The 20,095-nt window shown below is 35.3% G+C and overlaps 4 protein-coding genes across 5 annotated transcripts; 3 read left to right on the top strand and 1 right to left on the bottom strand.

Moving 5' to 3' along the window:
* The first annotated feature begins 346 nt into the window (after window positions 1-346).
* LOC130979446 (dof zinc finger protein DOF5.7-like) lies at window positions 347-3,067 on the top strand. Its single transcript, XM_057902894.1, has 2 exons — window positions 347-1,490; window positions 2,932-3,067. Exon 1 carries the CDS (start codon window positions 347-349, stop codon window positions 1,439-1,441), a length of 1,095 nt encoding a protein of 364 aa, XP_057758877.1. The 3' UTR covers window positions 1,442-1,490; window positions 2,932-3,067.
* A 650-nt stretch (window positions 3,068-3,717) lies between these two features.
* LOC130979445 (uncharacterized) lies at window positions 3,718-5,715 on the top strand. The gene has a single exon (XM_057902893.1). The coding sequence runs from the start codon at window positions 3,718-3,720 to the stop codon at window positions 5,713-5,715; it is 1,998 nt and encodes a 665-aa protein (XP_057758876.1).
* A 133-nt stretch (window positions 5,716-5,848) lies between these two features.
* Window positions 5,849-6,405, top strand: LOC130979440 (uncharacterized). The gene is made up of 2 exons (XM_057902888.1): window positions 5,849-6,010; window positions 6,052-6,405. The coding sequence occupies exons 1-2, from the start codon at window positions 5,849-5,851 to the stop codon at window positions 6,403-6,405; spliced, it is 516 nt and encodes a 171-aa protein (XP_057758871.1).
* Window positions 6,406-12,698: 6,293 nt separating this feature from the next.
* LOC130979333 (kinesin-like protein KIN-14R) lies at window positions 12,699-19,448 on the bottom strand. 2 transcript variants are annotated; one of them, XM_057902750.1, is made up of 19 exons: window positions 19,148-19,448; window positions 18,217-18,505; window positions 17,695-17,876; window positions 17,536-17,606; window positions 17,253-17,436; window positions 16,598-16,707; window positions 16,398-16,497; window positions 16,192-16,278; window positions 15,923-16,099; window positions 15,538-15,811; window positions 15,289-15,450; window positions 14,955-15,170; window positions 14,842-14,879; window positions 14,587-14,750; window positions 14,236-14,487; window positions 13,958-14,023; window positions 13,766-13,831; window positions 13,603-13,668; window positions 12,699-13,364 (listed from the first exon to the last, which is right to left on the bottom strand). In XM_057902750.1, exons 1-19 carry the CDS (start codon window positions 19,311-19,313, stop codon window positions 12,903-12,905), a joined length of 3,132 nt encoding a protein of 1,043 aa, XP_057758733.1. In that variant the 5' UTR covers window positions 19,314-19,448; the 3' UTR covers window positions 12,699-12,902. The 2 variants fall into 2 exon arrangements, with proteins under 2 accessions (XP_057758733.1, XP_057758732.1); XM_057902749.1 differs by lacking the exons at window positions 18,217-18,505; window positions 19,148-19,448 and adding an exon at window positions 17,988-18,181 and having other exon boundaries at window positions 17,695-17,866.
* Between the last annotated feature and the right edge of the window lie 647 nt (window positions 19,449-20,095).

Raw genomic sequence — 20,095 nt, 5'->3', positions numbered from 1 at the left:
TAGTAATACTAGTCCATGGATCACCCCACACTGCTACAACAATCAGTACGAGTTTTATATATATAAAAAAATCGAATAGATGAAAATTTAGCCAAGTCAGTCAAATTATCTAATGGTTCTCATATATCAACTTCACGTGAAGTCGACTATAGCTGGATTTTTTGATTTAAATAAAAAATGAATGTGTGTGTATCCATGTTGCATAGACGTAATGTGTATATAGACAGAGTGATGTAGGTCTTTATTATATTCCACCAGATCTGAAAAAGACACAAGATCAATTTGCGAATTCCCAATCAGACTCTTTCTCTTTGATGAGATTCACAAGCATCCATCTTCCTTCAAAATGATAAAAGAACAAGGTGGTGGTGGTGGTGGTGGCGGTGGGAGCAAGAAAAGCACTACATCGGGTTCCAGCGCAACCACGTCATCACAGCAACAAGAACAACAAGCATCAGTAAGTGCTCTAAAGTGTCCAAGATGCGATTCACCAAACACAAAATTCTGTTACTACAACAACTACAGCCTCACGCAGCCACGTCACTTCTGCAAGACTTGCCGAAGGTACTGGACCAAAGGCGGTGCCTTGAGGAACGTTCCCATTGGCGGAGGCTGCCGTAAGAACAAGAAGCTCAATAAGTCTTCAAGATTACTTTCTTCTCCCTCATCTGACTCCCCTGGAGTTGGATCTTCTTCAGACCTTGCTGTTCTTGGTGGTGGCCTTAAGTTCCTCCATGGTCTCGCTTCTTCAGTTCCCGTACCTCCTTCTCTTGATTTTCACCTTGGTGCTGCTGCAGCTGCCTTACCTTTCCCTACAAGACTCCACCACCCTTCTTCTACCATCTTCAACAACAACCATCACTTCGCTTCGTTGCTATCAACAACTTCTTCTAACGCCTTCAACATTGATCCTAATCATTCTTCTGTTATCGGTTTGAATAATTACGCGTTTTCGACGGGGTTAGGCGGTGGTGGTGGTGGTGCAATCGAGGGGATAAGCTCCGCCATGAACGCTCATCATCATGGTAGTAGTAATAACATTGCTTCTTCTATTGAGTCGTTGAGTTCTATGAACCAGGACTTGCACTGGAAGCTACAACAGCAAAGGTTGGCCATGCTTTTTGGCGGTGGTGCCAGCGGAGATGATGCCAACAATAATCAACAAAAAGACGTTGCCGGCGGCGGTGGACTTGAGAAGCCGCAACCGATTTTGTTTCAGAATCTTGACGGTTCTTCAATCAACAGAAAAGAAGAAAATACCGTAATTGCCCCAACTGAGTGGTTCTTTGGAAACTCTTATCCCTCGGTGAATCCTACGCCAACCACAAGTACCGGCGGTGGCAGCGGCGGCGGCGGTGGTGCTGCCGGCAATGATAACGGAATGAATTGGGTTGGTGTTGGTTGGGGTGACGTGCAACATCAATACAGTGCTTTGCCCTAGCTAGCCAGCTCTTTGTTCAGAGGAAAATGGAAATCAAATTAATTAAGAGGTAGACTTTTTTTTTTCTTTTTATATTTTTTTTCTACTATCTTGGGAGAAATTATTAATAGGTTGACTGTGATAATTGTCTTAAATTAAATTATTAAACTCCTTTAGCTAGGTACATGTGTTAATTAGTTATTATAATGTCCTGTGTTCTTTTTATTTATTACGTTGGGTTCAAAGGGAACATATATATATAGTGTAACAGATTGGGATGGAAGATTAAGGCCATTATGTTTTGTCATAAAAACTCACACTCACTTCTTCACCCACCAACACCATCATGTGTTCATATAATCTCAACTCTCTCCATTATTCTTCAATTCTTAATTAATATTATCAGATATATGTGGTTGATGTGCTCTCTTTAATTTTTCTTTTGTTCATGTAGATCATGATCCACATTATCACTTCTTCTTTACTAATAAACTAGTGACTGGTCCTATAGATGTAAGAGAATCAATGGGTGCCTCAGTTTTCATTCCCTTGCACACACCTATATATTTATAGATAATATTATATACCAAATGCACCTCAAAAACTTACTTTAAAATTGTTCATAATTCTTGTACCAATTAACTCTGTGAAATGGATATTTAGTTATAATATGCTTTAGAATAGAATAAGAATTACTCAATTTCATGATTTATTATTATAGTCAACTACTTTCGAATAACCTGAAATAGATTTTAACCTGTTCAACTCATGATTTGTTAAATAAGCCAAGCTTTAAAACAATTATTCTTATAGGATATTCCTATTTATAATTTCCATTTTTATAAAAAAAAGTATTTTGATTTTCGTTCAATAAAATTTTAAAAAATTATAAAATCTGAAATAAAAAGAAAATATTTTATAAAAATAAGAAATTATTTAAAGGATAATAATGTGCAGTCTCTAGCCTCTCCTACAACATTATTCTCAATCCCTAGCTAGCTAATTGCAATTGTAAGGTTGGTGACAATAATATAATTTGTACTTAACTTATCTAAAATACGAAAAGAGCAATGCTAGGGGCAGTAATATTTGTGATTGGTAGCCATCAACTAGTCATCAATGATGATTTGATGGTGTGAGATTGGTGTAAGATTTTATTTAATGATTCACTTTTCTCTCCTGGTTACATGCTGACTAAAATGCAATAAAATTGCTGATCCCATAGACTTTTCCATACGAAAAATAAAAAGATAGATCCCATGATTTATATTGATGTCAAGTAGTTAAAAATTTAGGCATGTGAGAGAGAAGACAGCATATAATTTGAGCATATAGCGAAGCCACAAGGTGTCTTTGGGATCTGTGATAGATATATATATGTATTTAATATTTAATGGTAAAATAGATAATATCTTTGATTTGTTTTTATGTTCAGTTGATAACTTGATATAATATGCAGCATACAGAACTTGTTAGCCCGAAATCACTACTACTGTCTCATTGTGTCTCAGTTCATGAGAGAGAGAGAGAGAGAGATGTGTGTCACTACTGCATCAATGGCAACTACACGCAGTGGCTGGTGGCCGTAGCTTTCGCTGTATGCTTATTGGCCTCTTGTTAGCCCTGCACTACTCTATCTATGTATAACATGCCCCCTCCTATTCTCTCTCTCTCTCTCTAAGGTTATGGGTATAATTATTAGTTGCAGTGTATGTGGTGTGATTCGGTGCTGTCTGAAAAAGTTGTGCCTTTCAAAGTTAATTAATAAATGAATGAATGAGAAACTGTCAAACTTTGAATAACATTACACACATTTAAATGAGGGTAAAAAACCATAATAAGCTAACTGGCTCAGAAAATTACGTAAATACGCCAAAGCAAAAATCGTTACAGCAATAAGCCAGATCGTATTTTTATATAATTCGAACCAGGTTGGTTCGAACTCCATTTATTAGTAAATCGAACCAGGTTGGTTCGAATTATGGTTTTTTTTGTTAGTAATTCGAACCAGCCTGGTTCGAATTAGTAATGAAGGTAATTCGAACCAAGGTGGTTCGAATTATAGAGAGAGAATGTCTGCATGTAATTCGAACCAGGCTGGTTCGAATTATCATAGTTCGAACCAGGCCGGTTCGACTATGTGTGAGACTGACTGTATATATGGTTCCAAACGTGAGTTACTCTCATTAGAGGAGAAGGATGGCTAGTGAGGAGAGTTTTGTTGTTTTGGTGCACCACAGAGGATCTGTTAATAGAAAAACTCGTTCCGGAGTAAAGTTCACAGATAAGAATCCTCTATGTATTGTCATACATCTACGACGAGTTACGATGACCTTGTTAGCGCTGTACTAATGAAGCTTGGTCTGAGGGTGCGAACGGGTAAGAAGTTTTTCTATCGCATTCCAGTCACGGTGCTACAGAATACGGTGAAGTATGATTGCTTCACGATTAATAATGATGCGGACTTGCAAGTAATGTTTCTCTGTCGGCGGCAGTTTCCGGAGGTGAGGACACCGGAGTTGTTGGGCCCGCTGGTTGATGTTTATCCAGCTCCGGCGGTTCGAACTATTCCAGTCACGGTGCTACAGAATACGGTGAAGTATGATTGCTTCACGATTAATAATGATGCGGACTTGCAAGTAATGTTTCTCTGTCGGCGGCAGTTTCCGGAGGTGAGGACACCGGAGTTGTTGGCCCGGCTGGTTGATGTTGTATCCAGCTCCGGCGGTTCGAACAGGAATACGAACACTATAGCGAATGCAGCAGGTTCTAGTTCCCGGCCTGCCGTTGCTTCCTCGTCCGTCCCTGTGTACGAACCAGTGGTTCAACATGTCGCCTCCCCATCTTTCGCTGTTGACCTCAATGCCACCGAAGGCGACGAGGTAGTGGAAAGGGAAAATTTGCCGAACGCTTTAGTGGGAGTTGCACCTGTTGGCGTAGGAGACGGTTTTTTGGACGATGAAGACGAGGATGACGTCGAGCCGGATATGATTGACGATGATAGCGCTGATGATATTGGAGCGACTGGGCCTGCATTGGAGGTAGGTGGTTCTAGATCTGGCACACAGCAGTATCCACCACATTTTTCCTCATTGGACTTGGACGCCATGAGACATGAGGGGGTTTTAGGGCACGCTGTTGGATTCGGAGCTAGAGATGCGGAAGGGAGTACTGGTCTGACAGAGTTCCAGGTTGGTCAGCAATTCCAGGATAAAGATGAGGCCCTTTTAAGTGTGAAGACTTACAGCATCCGGCGAGGGGTACAGTACAAGGTGGTGGAGTCCGATCACCGCCGGTATGTGGGCAAGTGTTCCGAGTTTGGGAATGGGTGCACATGGTTGATTCGACTGAGTCTCCGGAAGCGCAAGGGCATCTGGGAGGTCAAACGGTACAATGGACCTCACACTTGCCTGGCCACATCCATCTCTAGTGACCACAGGAGTTTGGATTATCATGTGATTTCGGCTTTCATTATGCCAATGGTTAGGGCCGATGCATCCGTGAGCATCAAGGTGCTCCTGAACGCCACGGCAGCGCACTTTGGTTTTAGGCCGACTTACCGGAGGGTTTGGATGGCGAAGCAGAAATCTATTGCCCTCATATACGGTGACTGGGATGAGTCCTACAACGACCTGCCTAGGTGGGTCTTGGGTGTCCAGCTGACGATGCCTGGGAGTGTTGTGGTCCTGAAGACGAGCCCGGTTCGAGTTGGAGGACAGGTGGACGAATCTCAAGCGTACTTCCACAGACTTTTCTGGACTTTCCCGCCCTGCATCGAGGCATTCCGTCATTGCAAGCCGCTAATCAGCATTGACGGCACACATTTGTATGGGAAGTATGGGGGAACGTTGCTCATCGCGATTGCACAGGATGGGAACTCCAACATTCTACCTGTGGCATTCGCACTAGTAGAGGGTGAGAACGCGGAATCCTGGACATTCTTTCTCTCACACCTTCGACAGCACGTGACCCCGCAGCCCGGTCTGCTGGTTATATCGGACAGGCACAACGGCATCAAAGCTGCGCTTGAGGCCCCTGACGGCGGTTGGCTACCGCCATCTGCGTACCGTGCATTCTGCATACGACACGTTGCGGCTAATTTTGCCCTAACCTTCAAGGGCAAAGACGCTAGGAGGCTACTAGTGAACGCGGCGTATGCGAAGACCGAGGTTGAATTTGATTACTGGTTTGATATCCTGCGATCTGAAGATCCGGCGATGTGTGAGTGGGCGAACCGGATTGATTACTCGTTTGGACTCAGCATCGTGATGAGGGGCGGAGATTCGGTCACATGACGACGAACATCTCCGAGTGTGTGACTCTATCCTGAAGGGGGTCAGAAATCTCCCTGTAGCATCCCTGGTGAAGGCAACATATTGTAGGCTTGCGGAACTGTTTGTTCGCAAGGGGAGAGAGGCTGAGGCCCAGATGGGAACAGGACAACAATTCAGTCAGCATTTGGTGAAGTGTATTGAGGCCAACATGAAGACGGCCAGGTGCTTCACGGTGACACTGTATGACCGGGATAACTCCGAGTTCACTGTAGCAGAGACTACTCCGACTGGTTCTTTCTCCTTGGGTACTTACAGAGTATCACTTGCCTCTCGGACATGTGACTGCGGTACTTCCAGGCTCTTCATTTCCCGTGTCAGCACGCACTTGCGTGCTGTGCATACTCACGGGTCACCTGGACCTCTTACGTTCACAGCGTCTATCAGATTAGCTCGGTCTTCAATGTGTATCGGATGGGATTCACACCTCCCATCCCGGAGGACTTCTGGCCACCTTACGACGGGCCCACAGTGATTCCAGACCCTGCCATGAGGCGTGCCAGAGAGGGTCGTCCTAGATCCACTAGGATACGGACGAACATGGACGAGGCGGATCCGAATCGGCCAAAGAGGTGCGGCCTATGTCGCCAACCTGGACACACGCGACGTAGTTGCCCACAGGTTGCAGGCTCGTCTCAGACAGGACACCATTAGTATGCATGTTGTTAGTGTTAGCATTATCTACATTAGTGCGCATCTTGCTAGTCTTAGAGTTATTTAGATTATATCCCATGTTGTTAGTGTCAGTATTATTTACATTAGTGCACATGACTTTTAGTTTGATTGTTGCGAGTAGTAATGAATATGGCTTTTTTAATTTATTTTTTTTTCTTTAAAGTTCAATCATGTATGATCCTGGTTTGGTACTTTTTTTGTTATGTTATAGTTGTTTATCTATGTTTTTTTTTAATTTGTGTTCTGGGACATTCATTTTGTATGATCAATGAATCTTGAAACAGCGTTTATTTTCTCTTATTGAACTGTGTCCGGGTTGGCGACATAGGCCGCATCTCTTTGGCTGATTCGGATATGCCTCGTCCATAGATACACAGCTTAGTCAGTCTCACACATAGTTCGAACCGGCCTGGTTCGAACTATGATTGGTGTAATTCGAACCAGCCTGGTTCGAATTACATGCAGACATTCTCTCTCTATAATTCGAACCACCTTGGTTCGAATTACCTTCATTACTAATTCGAACCAGGCTGGTTCGAATTACTAACAAAAAAAAACCATAATTCGAACCAACCTGGTTCGATTTACTAATAAATAGAGTTCGAACCAACCTGGTTCGAATTATATAAAAATACGATCTGGCTTATTGCTGTAACGATTTTTGCTTTGGCGTATTTACGTAATTTTCTAAGCCAGTTGGCTTATTATGGTTTTTTACCCTTTAAATGATGGACTAATGAAAATGGAATTTCTTTGAAAGACTCAATTCACTTTATTTCTACTATTATACATACGGGGAATGCTAGGGGGACAATGAGTTTGGTGAACAATATGAACAACTACCAATCAAATAAAAACACACTATACTTTTAAATTAATCCTCTAAATTTTAATATTAAAATAACCATTCGTACACTAGTAAAATGAACATCCAATTTACATTGTTTAATATTTTCATTGTTCACCTATACTTTTCCTATACATATATATGATGTAACATTTATTCGCTACGTCATTTCTTTTAGTAATTTTACATTTTATAAAGTTTTTATTAAATGAAAATTTTAAATTTTTTCTAATAATGAGTAACTTTAAAGGTGAATGTTAGCTAAATCGATCCATTAATTAGTATGATTTCTTGTATGTGTTTGTTTAAAAAAAACTGAATCAAATAAACACTAGCTTGTAGCATAAAAATTATGATCATGTGCTGGTTTGCTTTTTTAGAGTGTTGGAGAATGAGCCCTTATTTTTGCCACTTAAATTGCAATTCTGTATGAGAGGGAGGGAAAGCAAAGCAGCAACACTTTGCTTTTTTTGCTGGCTGTCATCTTTAATTATTCCCATACATACTTTCACTGTTTGAAAAAACAAACCCAGATCAAACCCCACAGATGCTCAAAATGATGATTAGTTGCATTAGAGAACAAGTATTTACTTATACTTGTTCTTAAATTGAAATCTATTTATTCTCTTTTTCCAAAATAAAACTATTATGTCATAAGAACTTATGTAACATATCTATCTATTTTATTTAGGATAACATATCTTATGTCATAAGAACTTATGTAACAAAAAAATTATATTTGTATTTATTCTTTTCTATGTTCAACTTATTCATTTTTATTTAAAAGAGAGAACTGATTTAATATATTAAAAAAAAGCAAGTAGAGTTAGTATGTTAAGTATATTAGTTAATTATAATAAGGGAATACAAGTTCCATATTGTTTAGGATAGTGAACTTTGTGTTATGTTCTAGTCTCATATCGTTTAAGTTATGAAAATTTTTTCTTCTCCTACTAGTATAAATAGCTCATATACCTTTTATTTATGAAATAGAATTGAAGTTTATTTTTAAATATAAAATAAGCTGTGTGTTTATTTTCTTCTAGGCTCTTTGAGAGTAAGAGGTGCATTCTTGGTTTGGCCAACTAATGTGGATTTATGGCTACTTTCACTATAGTAGGGTTGTTAACCTCGCCAAAATTAGTGACCCAAGCGACGTTCCGGCGTCAAAAAGACTAATACAAATATTATTTCATGCTATCTGAAACCATATATACCATAAGGAAAATATACAAGTGAATATGCAAAGAGAATTCTTTAGTGAAAACTCTCGCATATATATGGTTGTGTATAAATGTGTCTCCTTGTATAGACAGAAAATGAATAATATAGACCTTCTTTCTTCTTTTAATTGTCATAACAACTAACAAAAGTTGATACTCATCTTCAGAACATACACATGTTTATATGAATGTTTCTTTTGGCTCATAATTGAAAAGAAAAATCACCACTTTAATTAATTTGCAAGACATATAGCATGCAATCATGCATTTTTCCCCCTATAAAAATATCAACAATGTTTAGAAAACAACAAAAAATTATCTTATTTAGCATTTGATAATTATCGTTAGAATAATTGTATAATTTTAGAGCCCATTTATTAATTTTTGAGCACATTTATTATATTCTATAAAGAGTAACTCTATTAATTTATAATAGGCAACCTTTTAATAATCGATAATGTTAAAAAGACAAAAAAAAATCAGAACTTATCTTATTTGGTAACAAAAAAATCAGCCAAAAACAATCATAATTTATACTAAATAAGACAAGTTCTGACGATTTTTTTTGTCTCTTTAACATTACCAATGTGTTTCTAGGAAACAATAATTTTGGTTCTCATCAAAAGATTTAATTTTTTATAAAGTAATAACTTTCAAAAAAAGACGATATTTTCAGTTTGACAAAATATACTAAAAAGAAGATATCTTCTAATGAAACATTTTTGCAAGTATATTTAAGAAAGTAAAGTATTGTTATAGTTAAAATAAGATGATTTTATGCTTAAGAAGAGTAATAGTAGTAATTTGTAAATCATTATTTTTTTTTATGTCTCTTCTAAATGGTTTTAAAAAATTCTAACAAAAAAAATAGTTTTCTTATAGCAAAAAAAAATATGTTTTATCAAATTGGAATTACTTTTAAAAAATAAAATATTATTTTTATTTAAAATTCTTTTATAAAAACTTGAAACTCTAATAATGAAAAGAATAATAATAAACTCTTGTATGGCCCATGAGACATGAGTCACGTTAAGAGAAAGAGTGAATCAGAAAAGAAGGAAGCAAGAAGGGAGAAGAACATGAAGCCAATGCATGATTAACGTGATAGTGTCATGGAGAGAGACACCTTTTTTGTGCTGAATTCTGTGCGGGGCAAACCGTAATTTCCACAACTTACAACTGCAAGCAAGAACCCCATGACCATATCCATATATATATAGCCAAATAGAAAATAGAGGAATATTTTTTTCATGAAAAATGTTATTTAAATATTAAAATGTTATTTAAGAAAAATGATAAAATTCCACTCTCAATTTTTATAATATCACTCTACACAGGAATCATTCTTAAATTCGGCTGAGTATTAAATTTTTGAGTGAACTATAATACATCTAACAAAAAACTTAATGCATTATCTTATAGAAAATTTATTAGATGTACCAGAAATATCGATATTTTAATTATTTTTATCGTTAATTTTAATTAATATATATTATATATATTTTTTGTAATTTAGATCAACCGTTAAAATAATTGAAACACTAATATTCTTATATCAAGAGAAAGTACCTGACACACAGACTAGAAACGAGGAAAGGAAAAAGGAAAAAAAAAAGTTTTAATGTTTCTTTTAATGTGGTAAATAGTGTGATACATGATTAATTTTATCAGCAACAGTTTTGTTATTTTGGGTTACTATTATTTCTGCAACAATATTTTGATAAACAATGGGTAATTCTAAAGTGTTGGATTATGAATAAAATAGAATATCACTTTTCTTTTTTGATCTGACAATTTATCATGAAGAAAAAGGGAAACTATATTCTCTTCACTTCTCATGATTCTCCTCATTATCTTACATCGAAACTTTTGTGTCCCCACCATCTTTGATCACTTGATAGTTCTCTCCACTAACCAACTACATGCAATCATGTGTGACCAGAAAACATAAAGGACGACCACAGATGCAAAGACCCCAAGATTTTCTAGATCATTCCAAGGAATTTCATCAAGCGCCATGGTATTCAACATTTTCCCTATATATCAAAAATAATATTCCTATGCATACGCTTTAACACATAATAATCAATTTTGGTATGTATTCATATTTTATCCACGAATCAATTTGATTTTTTAATTGATGAATTTACTGCACAAGTATTTGATTCGGTAAAAATTTAGATGCAATTAACTTCATATAAAATTAATAATTAAAAATCGTTAAATAATTTGACATATTTAATTAAATTATTATTTAATGATTTTTAATTATCAATTTCATATGAAATAATTTTTACCAATTTATTTTATCCACTATTATTTAACATGTCACTAATTTTTGTGACATATGGCACTTAACATTCCGTTCCATTAATAACATAGAGTAAAATGTGAGAGTTTTAATGTTAATGTGCCATATCAATGACACTACTAGAGATGTCGGGTAACATTTGATAGATCATTAATTTTGTGACACATATATAACACTTTAATAATTCATCCTATCAACTATGTCTAGACAAAAAAATGTAGAGGAACTAGACCGATTCATGGATAGTTATGAAACTTAAAAGATTAAATTGATTAATGATTGAGAACTGATATAAAAATAATTACTGTGGTTTAGAAAAAAGATAAGAAGGAAGAGAATTGAGAGAATAAAAGATGACTTCTATTATTGTATGGCGCCTGATTTAATATTCTTTGGAGCTTTGGAGTATTAAAACTCCTTTTAAAAGAGTTAAACAAAAATTAACATTTATACCTATTTTTTGTCATTTTTATTCAAAAAGATTTAAAAAATTAAAAAGTCAAATATATTTTTTTATATGAATTTTAAAATTTTAAAATATTTTTTAAGATTAAAGTTATTTAATTTGAATTAAGAATTTAATTTAATTTTAGAAAGAACAAAACTAAAAAAATTATATTTAACTTCAAAAAGATAAAATTATTTTTAAAGATTAATTTAAAAATTATAAGATATTTATTTAAATATAATAAAAGGCAAAATTATCGTTTTGGGTGATTAAATGCATCAAAAAACTTGATAACATAAAATTACTTTAGAATTAAATTTGTTTAAATGAATTAAAAAAATTTTAAATTTTAATTATCATATTTTATAGATAATTTTATAAAGACAAAAATATCCTTATAAAAATTAAGGACCGACTTACAAGTGAACAACCAATCCAACAATAAATTATATAACTTTTATCTAATTCTAATTTCACTTCAATTATCATTCATTTTTTTTATTCATATTTTTTCGTAGTAAATTTTTTTTCTTTTATTTAAAAATTTAATTCTAATTTGGATTGATATCATTTAATAAATTTATAATGTTAAAATTTAAATTTGATTTTAAAAGACTAACATGCACTTTTTATATAATTTTAAATGATAAAATACTCTTTAAATAATTAAAGTTATTTTACAAAAAATACTATGTCTGACTTATATTGTTATTTGTTAGCAAAATATATTAGGGCTCTAATAACACTAAAGTAAGATACTTCAGAATTAAAGAACTCATCTTTACTTTTGTAAGGTTGAAATGTACCTTTATGCACATCAAGTAATCATATTATCATAGGGGTACTCAATCATACACTTTATCCATATAAAATCTTTTTAAATTTTTTTTTTATATAAGTTGACTTATCATTTTTTAGATATTTAATTTGTAAGTCAAGATAGAATTTTATCTTGTCAATATCTCTCATTTTAAATTCTTTTTAAATATCTATGATTTGTGAAATTTTTTCGTGAGATTCAATAATATTTAAATCATCGTCATATCTTACCATAATAAAAAATTTGTAATAAAAAATTTTAATTCAAATTTTTTTATAAAGACACATGGACATATACTATTATTTTTGTATTCAACTTTCAATAAATGTTCACTAAGGCGATTGTTAACCACGTGAGCCCAAATTGTTTTAATCCATATAAAAAATTTTAAAGTCTTATTGAACAAATCTTCGAAAAGCTAGTAAGTGAGCTGTATAAATAGACTATAATGACATTCCCTATTTCTCACAATCTCGCCTTATAATATCCTATATCCATTTTTTCATTCTATGGTGGTACAGATTTGCATAATTTATACTGTTTTCTTATTCTTCCTTCTTTAAACATCATCATCTCTACTACAATTGAGAGAAATAACCAGATTCATACACAAAGCAGGAAGATACCAAATACTATTTCTTCTTATAAAAGAATATTCCAAATACAGAGTATTTTTAATGTACTTTGTTTGAACTCAATCCTTCCTCAAGTCTACATTGAAGGAAAAGAGAAAAAAGAAATTAATCACACACACAAACAACAAACATAACAATTCAATTGTTTACACAGGGGCAGGAGCAAGTAGACTCCTTTTTGAGTTTGGTATCCTATCTTGACCAAATTTTCTTCTTAGTTTCCCTCTCTTTAATTCCTTGAACCTGATCCCTACTAGTGCTAGCTCTCTTATGAGACACTGGGGCTGCTTGAGCAGCAATCACTGGCTTTGTTGTTGGCCTCACAACCCTAGCTACCCTTGGTGGATCAGATTTCCTTGTCACCCTTCTGTCATGTAAAGATGTTGGTATGCCATAATTGTTCTCTGCTTCATTGCCTCTAAACTCCCTCTTGCTCCTTATCTGATTAGTAGAAGCTTGACTTGTTGGGGGGTTTACTGAGTTTGAACTCTTTAAAATGCGAGCCTCACTCTCACTTGGATATTCACCGCCGCTCATGCGGCTTTTACCTACATCGGGTGTGGCCTTTCCGGCTTCAACAAAACAATGAGTTTGTTGTTGTTGTTGTTGCCACTGCAGTTCTCTCTCGTTGTACCTCTTCTCTAGTTCATTCATCTGGCATAAAATAAAGTGGGTGTTATATAATATAAGAACTATTTGCACTATAGTGATGTATTGTCCTCTTTTCTTCATTTAATGAGTTGTAGAGTTTGTGATTTCTTTTCATGCAAGAACACACTGATACTTTTTCCAAGAAGTTACTAAGAGAACATCACATTCATGACAATGATTAAAAGGCAGTTCTACCGTTTAGTATATTCAGCAGAAATAAATTTCTTCTTTAAGAGGTTACCTGCTGACGAAGCGAGGACTCCGAGCTCTGTTCCTGCTCTTTTAACTTTGTCTCAAGCTCCTTGATCTAAATAGAAGCAATGAACATAAGAGAGAGAGTTGAATCACATCCATTTATTTAAAGTATTTTAAACAGAAGATAAATTTCTTCTTTAAAAAGTCACCTGCTGCCGAAGCAAGGACTCCGAGCTCTCTTTCTGCTCTTTAAGTTTTCTCTCCAGCTCCTTGATCTATAAATAACAAGAAAAAGGAATTAACATAAAGAAGGATACACTTTTCTTGATCATATGATGCGTGTTCACTCTAAGGTGGTGCAAGAATTAACACGGTGGGAAAATCAGTTTTCCAGAACAAACCTGCTGTTGAAAACTTGCTGTTTCTGACTGCAATTGTTCTTTCATCTTTTTCTCTAGCTCTTTGACCTGCAGTTAGGTATCAATGTTAAATAAGCCAGTAAAATCATAGTTATTTATAAATTCTACGAATCATATAATTTATAGTGGGATGTTCTTTCAGCATTATACGGCGACCATGGCATCAAAAAGTTTTACAAATTTTACTCACAGAACTAAGACAAACTGTGTTGAAGGTAGTTAAGAATGAATTCAGACAACAATCTAAAACAGAAAGCAACCTTATGTTGGAGAGTAGTGCATGTTTCCTCTTTTCCCTTTAATTTCTCTGACAACTGAGAAATTTGTTTTTCTGACTGGTTTTGCATGGATGTCTTCAACTCAATCTGGCCTTCAAGTTCTTTAATCTTTTCATGTAGATTTCTGTGAATACTATCCTTTCCTTTGGCCTTGCTCTCCATGCTTTGCAAACTGTCTTCTAGCTTCCGTATTGATTCATCTTTCACTCTGCAATCACTCCTTGCTTTTTCAAGCTATACCAAAGTATAAAAGGAAGAAAGAAAAAGTTATTTACATATAAAACGATGAAATAAAAAATAATTTTTTATGTATTACACTGAGCAGCAACTTACCATTGCTTTTGTCTTTTGAAGTTCACTTGTGTCAACTTGCTTCTTAACAGGACCTAACTCAACGCCCCTCACTCTAGTTGCGAAATTAAGTGAGCTAAGAGTTTCACCTAAGTCCTGGTCCGATGGACTGATTTGCACAAACATCAATGTTTTGGCGTCACCCCCTATTATGATTACAAAGGTTACATGCCTGCAGATGCTGACTGTCTCATATGCACACAAAAAACAAAATGAAAGGTGAAGAAGTAGACATACCTAAAGAGTCTTGAAGTAAATGTGTCAATTTTGAGTTCCTGAAACCCCCAAAAGGAAAAGGATCATTAAAAAGTTTATTAAGAATAGAAAGGTAAGGATAATGCTGGAAATACCTATAGGGAATGTGACTACTCTTGGCTGCTAAAGCAGATATAACATCGCCAAGAGCTGAAAGAGATCGATTGATATTTTGCGCTTCCTTAAGCCGCTCCCCTTGCACATCAGTCTTTGCAAGTCTCTCACTACCCGCCAAATCCACAAGCCAAAGCTTGCTCTTGGTACACTCACCATTCAGCAAATTTTTAGCCTTTACCATTATACAAAGCATGCTGGAAAAGAAAGTAAGAAACAAGCAATCATTACAAGTATTCAAAGAAGAAAATTCATTTTGATGAAGAGAAGACATATATCCTAGAGAGCTTCTAATAGAATGCAAAAGCTTGGTACCAGTGAGATCTACTACTATGCTCATTAACATTATTACTTCCAACTGCTCTAGCATTGCTTCCAGCTTGCAGTACATCCCAGACCTCCTTAATGCTTTCAACTTTAGCTTCTACAACACCAGGAACGTGATGAGATCCTTCAGAGGCTTGTTTTATCTCCAGCCTGAAACACCAATTCAGGAGAAACAGTTTTCAATGTTATGGCAGTTTATCATACTGGCACATCATTATTATAGAGCAGTTAACTTACCTTTTTGATGTTGATCCTGTAGCCAATAGGTCTCTGATTTGTTCATTATAAACCTCAAGTACACTAACAGATATGTCATAAGAAAATGTATCACTCCTTTGTTTGCTAACATCGAACAACAGCTCAAGAGTCCTATAATTTACTCCTCTATTCAGCTCTGTTCCCTCCATGGTAAATGTCTTTCCTGTTCCTGTTTGCCCATAAGCAAATATGCAAACATTGTAGCCATCCAATACAGAGATTACCATTGATGAGGCATCAGCAAAAACATCAACTGTAGAAACAAAGCAACACTATCTATTTAGGAACCTCCAAATTCCAGATCTTGCGCATAAAAATAAAATATATAAAATAATAATGTTAAAATAAAGCTTCATATGTATACCTTGATCATCTTTTGGTGTATATACTCTGTCAAATCTGAATGATTTTTTTGAGGAATTAGTTGCCAAAATTCCAAGGCATCCATCCTTTGCTGCATCAAAATCCACAACTGTAGTACAGCCAGCTGATATTTCAGCCTTATTCAAGGGACGGCAGCGGCAGAAAACCCTAATGTTCCCTAATATTCTTAATAGAAATGCATTAGTGCCTTTGGCTTAGAATAATCTTGAAATCAAAACAATTTTTGCTTATAGACCATGTCAGATGTACCTTTAGCCTCTTGAACTTCATTGAAGAGCTTTTTTCTCTTTATCATCTCTTCATTGTACTTCACTTTGAGATCTTCACACTGCTTAACTGCAAAAAGAAGTTTAGTCCCTTAAAATATTTTGTAATATTTCAAAACCAAAAAAGTTAAGTGCAACTCAACTCTTGAATAAGCAAAAAAGAGAATTAGTGCATTACTCAAAGCATACCCAATTCCTGAACTGCAAATACCATCTTATTTAATTCTGGGATTGAATCAACACATTCATGCGCTTCATGGGAAAGTTGACAATAATCACTCTTCATCAACTGCAGGACAAATTAGGTGCATGTACGCTTAGAATGCAATTCTGATCAGGATAAAAATACTATCTTAAATATAAATGTTTCCTAGATTTTCATAACTTGCCTTTACTTTCTCCTGTAAATTGCTAATTGCTTCTGTCCATTTTTTCTTATCAACTTCATACCTGCTAGAAATGCTCCTCAGCTCATGAGCTTGTTTCTCCACAGTTTGATCTACAAGGACAATGAAAATAAAGTTAGGAAATGCTACCAAGAAGCCAAAAGCATTTCAATGATATACAAGTACTTTAACAACCAGAAGATAACTGAGAAAAAACACCAATGGAACAGTGATAGAAGAATAAAATAGAGAGAAATAGTCACAGAAAAAAAGAAGGGGGAGTGGGGGGGGGGGGGGGGGGGGGGGGGGGGGATTTATTTTGTGAATTCACTCTCCCCACTTAGTGTATTCACATGATGGAAAGAAGAGAAAATAACAACGGTAGAGGGATTAAGAGCCCTGATCCCCTGACTCTCTCCTAACCTGAGTATATCCTCCAATTTCTCAATGCCCTCCCTCACCCTCACTCACTCCCTTAAATTCCCACTCCTACACCCTCGCTCACTCTCTTTGTGACTATTTTAAAACCATTAGTTATCCATGGATGAAAAAAAAAGCCCAGATCCTCATGTTCCTACATATTCATGTGAATGAATCTCATTAACCAAGTTGAAATAAATTTCATTCCAGTATAAGAAAATCAGTACAATTCATATACCAGTAGTTAGTGACTTAAATGTGACATTGTCAAGTTCCATTTGGACTGCTTCCAGTTGCTCATTTGTTGCAGTTAATGACATCCATGCCTCATAGCATTCCTTTGCCTTGAGCTCACATTGCATTGTGAGCTCTTTTATCTTGTTTTGATACTTTGCAGTAGATTTTGTCTGCAATACCTTCATCTGAAACATTCCAATGAAAAACAAGAAAAGAAAAATGTCATGAGTTTTATGGAACTTCACACTTCATTGCCACTTAGAAAACTAGGTTGCACCACTAACCTGTGACACGGGAATTTCGATTTGCGCTGCACAGTAATTACATTTAATGTAATCGTTTGTCAGTTGTGAAGCTGGGAAAAACAAATATGACAAAACTGAACATTAGTATAACATATATGCCACTTGGAAACAAAAGCACCACAAGCAGCACTGAAGTACCAGATGGTTTTCCTGGTTTTCTAATGCAGATCCCACTGATGGCAGGGTTTCCATTTATACTTTCAAATCTTATGAGGATTATCCCATCATCTTTCACAGAAACCCTTGAGTCAACCAACTGTAGTGGCTTATTAGCTCCAACTGCTGCAAAGATATCCAGTTCAGATAGAACCTGCCATTGTTTTTCAATAAAAAGGAGCTTAAGCGATTACTAGTATAGATGTCAAATATGTATTTAAATAGGGGTTGTTTTGTTTTGGTTTGGGGGGGGGGGGGGGGGGGGGGGTACTTGCCTTTTCTTCTTGGATGTATACATTGAAAGTCCTCATTCCTTTTGGTCCATTTATGTTGATGATCTCAACAAAATGAAGATCAACCACATAATCTCCAGGAGGAAGACTATCAAATCTGTAACAAAAGTTTCCTAACCGAGCTGACTGATAGATAAATGGGTAATCTCACCCTCCACTATTTGCTCATTGGTACGCATAACGTTCCCACCATCGAAAAAGGTGTCACCAAATGTATACATTGAAAGTCCTCATTCCTTTTGGTCCATTTATGTTGATGATCTCAACAAAATGAAGATCAACCACATAATCTCCAGGAGGAAGACTATCAAATCTGTAACAAAAGTTTCCTAACCGAGCTGACTGATAGATAAATGGGTAATCTCCACCCTCCACTATTTGCTCATTGGTACGCATAACGTTCCCACCATCGAAAAAGGTGTCACCAAGGAAAGTTAGTCCACCGTCTGCTTCATTAGTAGCTTCCTCTCCCGCATTCACAAACATGACATAATCCTCCCCTGCATGGAAAGATATGCTATTAAAAATCATCAGGTGATCCTCCAAATATGTTATATTATACTTTCAAGCATAAATCCCGATCCCTGAATTATTGGAACACAGGCTTCACCGAAATTTCAAACTGTACCATCTTACTCAGAATTAGTATTATATTTCCGAACTAACTGGAATTAGGCTTCACTTTGCCACAATTCTAAATTTCTAATCCTCAACTAACTCCTTAGTTTACAATTTTAGGCTAGCATAGTAAACCTAAATAAAAGACTGTAGAACACTAGTCTGAGAAATCAAATCAACCACTTTTCTAAACAAGTTTTCATGTCTTATAAATATATCAGTCCTTACCCTTAACACAATCATGATAAAAAGAAACGTTCTAGTCTTTATATATTTGCAGAAATAGTTGAAAAAGAAGAAATGATGTTCTTGTCCGGGAAATCAATCAATCAAATTAACCCTAGTTCTACTAAACGTAATTACGAAAATGTAAAACCAAGGAAATACTGTGTTTTAAATAAAAGGAGGAAAACTGGAAGCTCCTATCCTAATGTATATCATTCTTCCCCGTGAAAAATAAACTAACCCTAAGAGCAAGATAAAGGAAAGAAATGCTGAATATGCGAAGTTTCAAAGATTCTAACCGGAGTTTTCAGGTCTTGTGAGCCCAGTTGGTAGTAGTCTTGAACTGGGATCGCATACTACTGAATCGAACAAGGACTCTTGTGCATCTTCCATTACTGAGTCGTTATGCTCTGTTGTTAGGGCTTGTGATTGCTGCTGAAAATTGTTTGATTGGATCTGATCCATGTTAAGGATTGAATCTTTTGGTAATAACGGAAGTTCTGAGAGTGAAAGAAAGAGTGTGGCAGAAAGAAAGGTTTCAGAGATTAGAAATCTTGAGGAACAAGGGGGTATTCGAATTCGAAGTTGGTGACCGTTGAAACGTTTTGAACTCACGGGCCGTTGAACCTTTGCCTTTATTCCTTTTCTCTTTGTCCGAAAATAACTACAAAATTTATTATGTAATAAATCATCTGATTTTTTTTTGGATTGGGATTGGGCTATTGAGTTTGACCAAAAAGACCTATTGGGCAATGGTGTGTACTCTGTTACTTAAACTTTTTTGGGCTGGACAATACAGAAATGCTTTTATTTCATTGAACAAATAATCTTATACATAATGATGAGTTGATGATAAGTTCCCCTGAATCCGGCTCCTCTAAAGTTGTTATGTCACTTCAAAAAAAAAATACGCTATTAATTATTATTAGATTAAGATAATAGAATTTACAAATAATAAATATTATAAATTTAAAAATAATTAAAATATTATTTTATTATTTTACTAATATTATTATTTTAAAAGATCTTTTTTCAATATCCTATACAAAAATATACAACAAATATTAAAAAGTCTAACTAGCTATTTTAGACCTTAAAAGATTTAGATTTTGATAAACAATCTTCACTCTTAAACTTGCATGTTCTAAAAAAAAACAGTAATTTTCACTCTTTACTAAACTCCACTTTTTGTGGTAGCGTTATCCTTAAAATAATTGGTTCAAGTAAGACAAAATAGGATCTGCATT

Source organism: Arachis stenosperma, chromosome 5, assembly GCF_014773155.1.
Source record: "Arachis stenosperma cultivar V10309 chromosome 5, arast.V10309.gnm1.PFL2, whole genome shotgun sequence".
NCBI classification, from domain to species: Eukaryota; Viridiplantae; Streptophyta; class Magnoliopsida; order Fabales; family Fabaceae; genus Arachis; species Arachis stenosperma.
The sequence above is the reverse complement of the archived record's forward strand: the minus strand, read 5'-3'. Positions and strand labels throughout refer to the sequence as shown.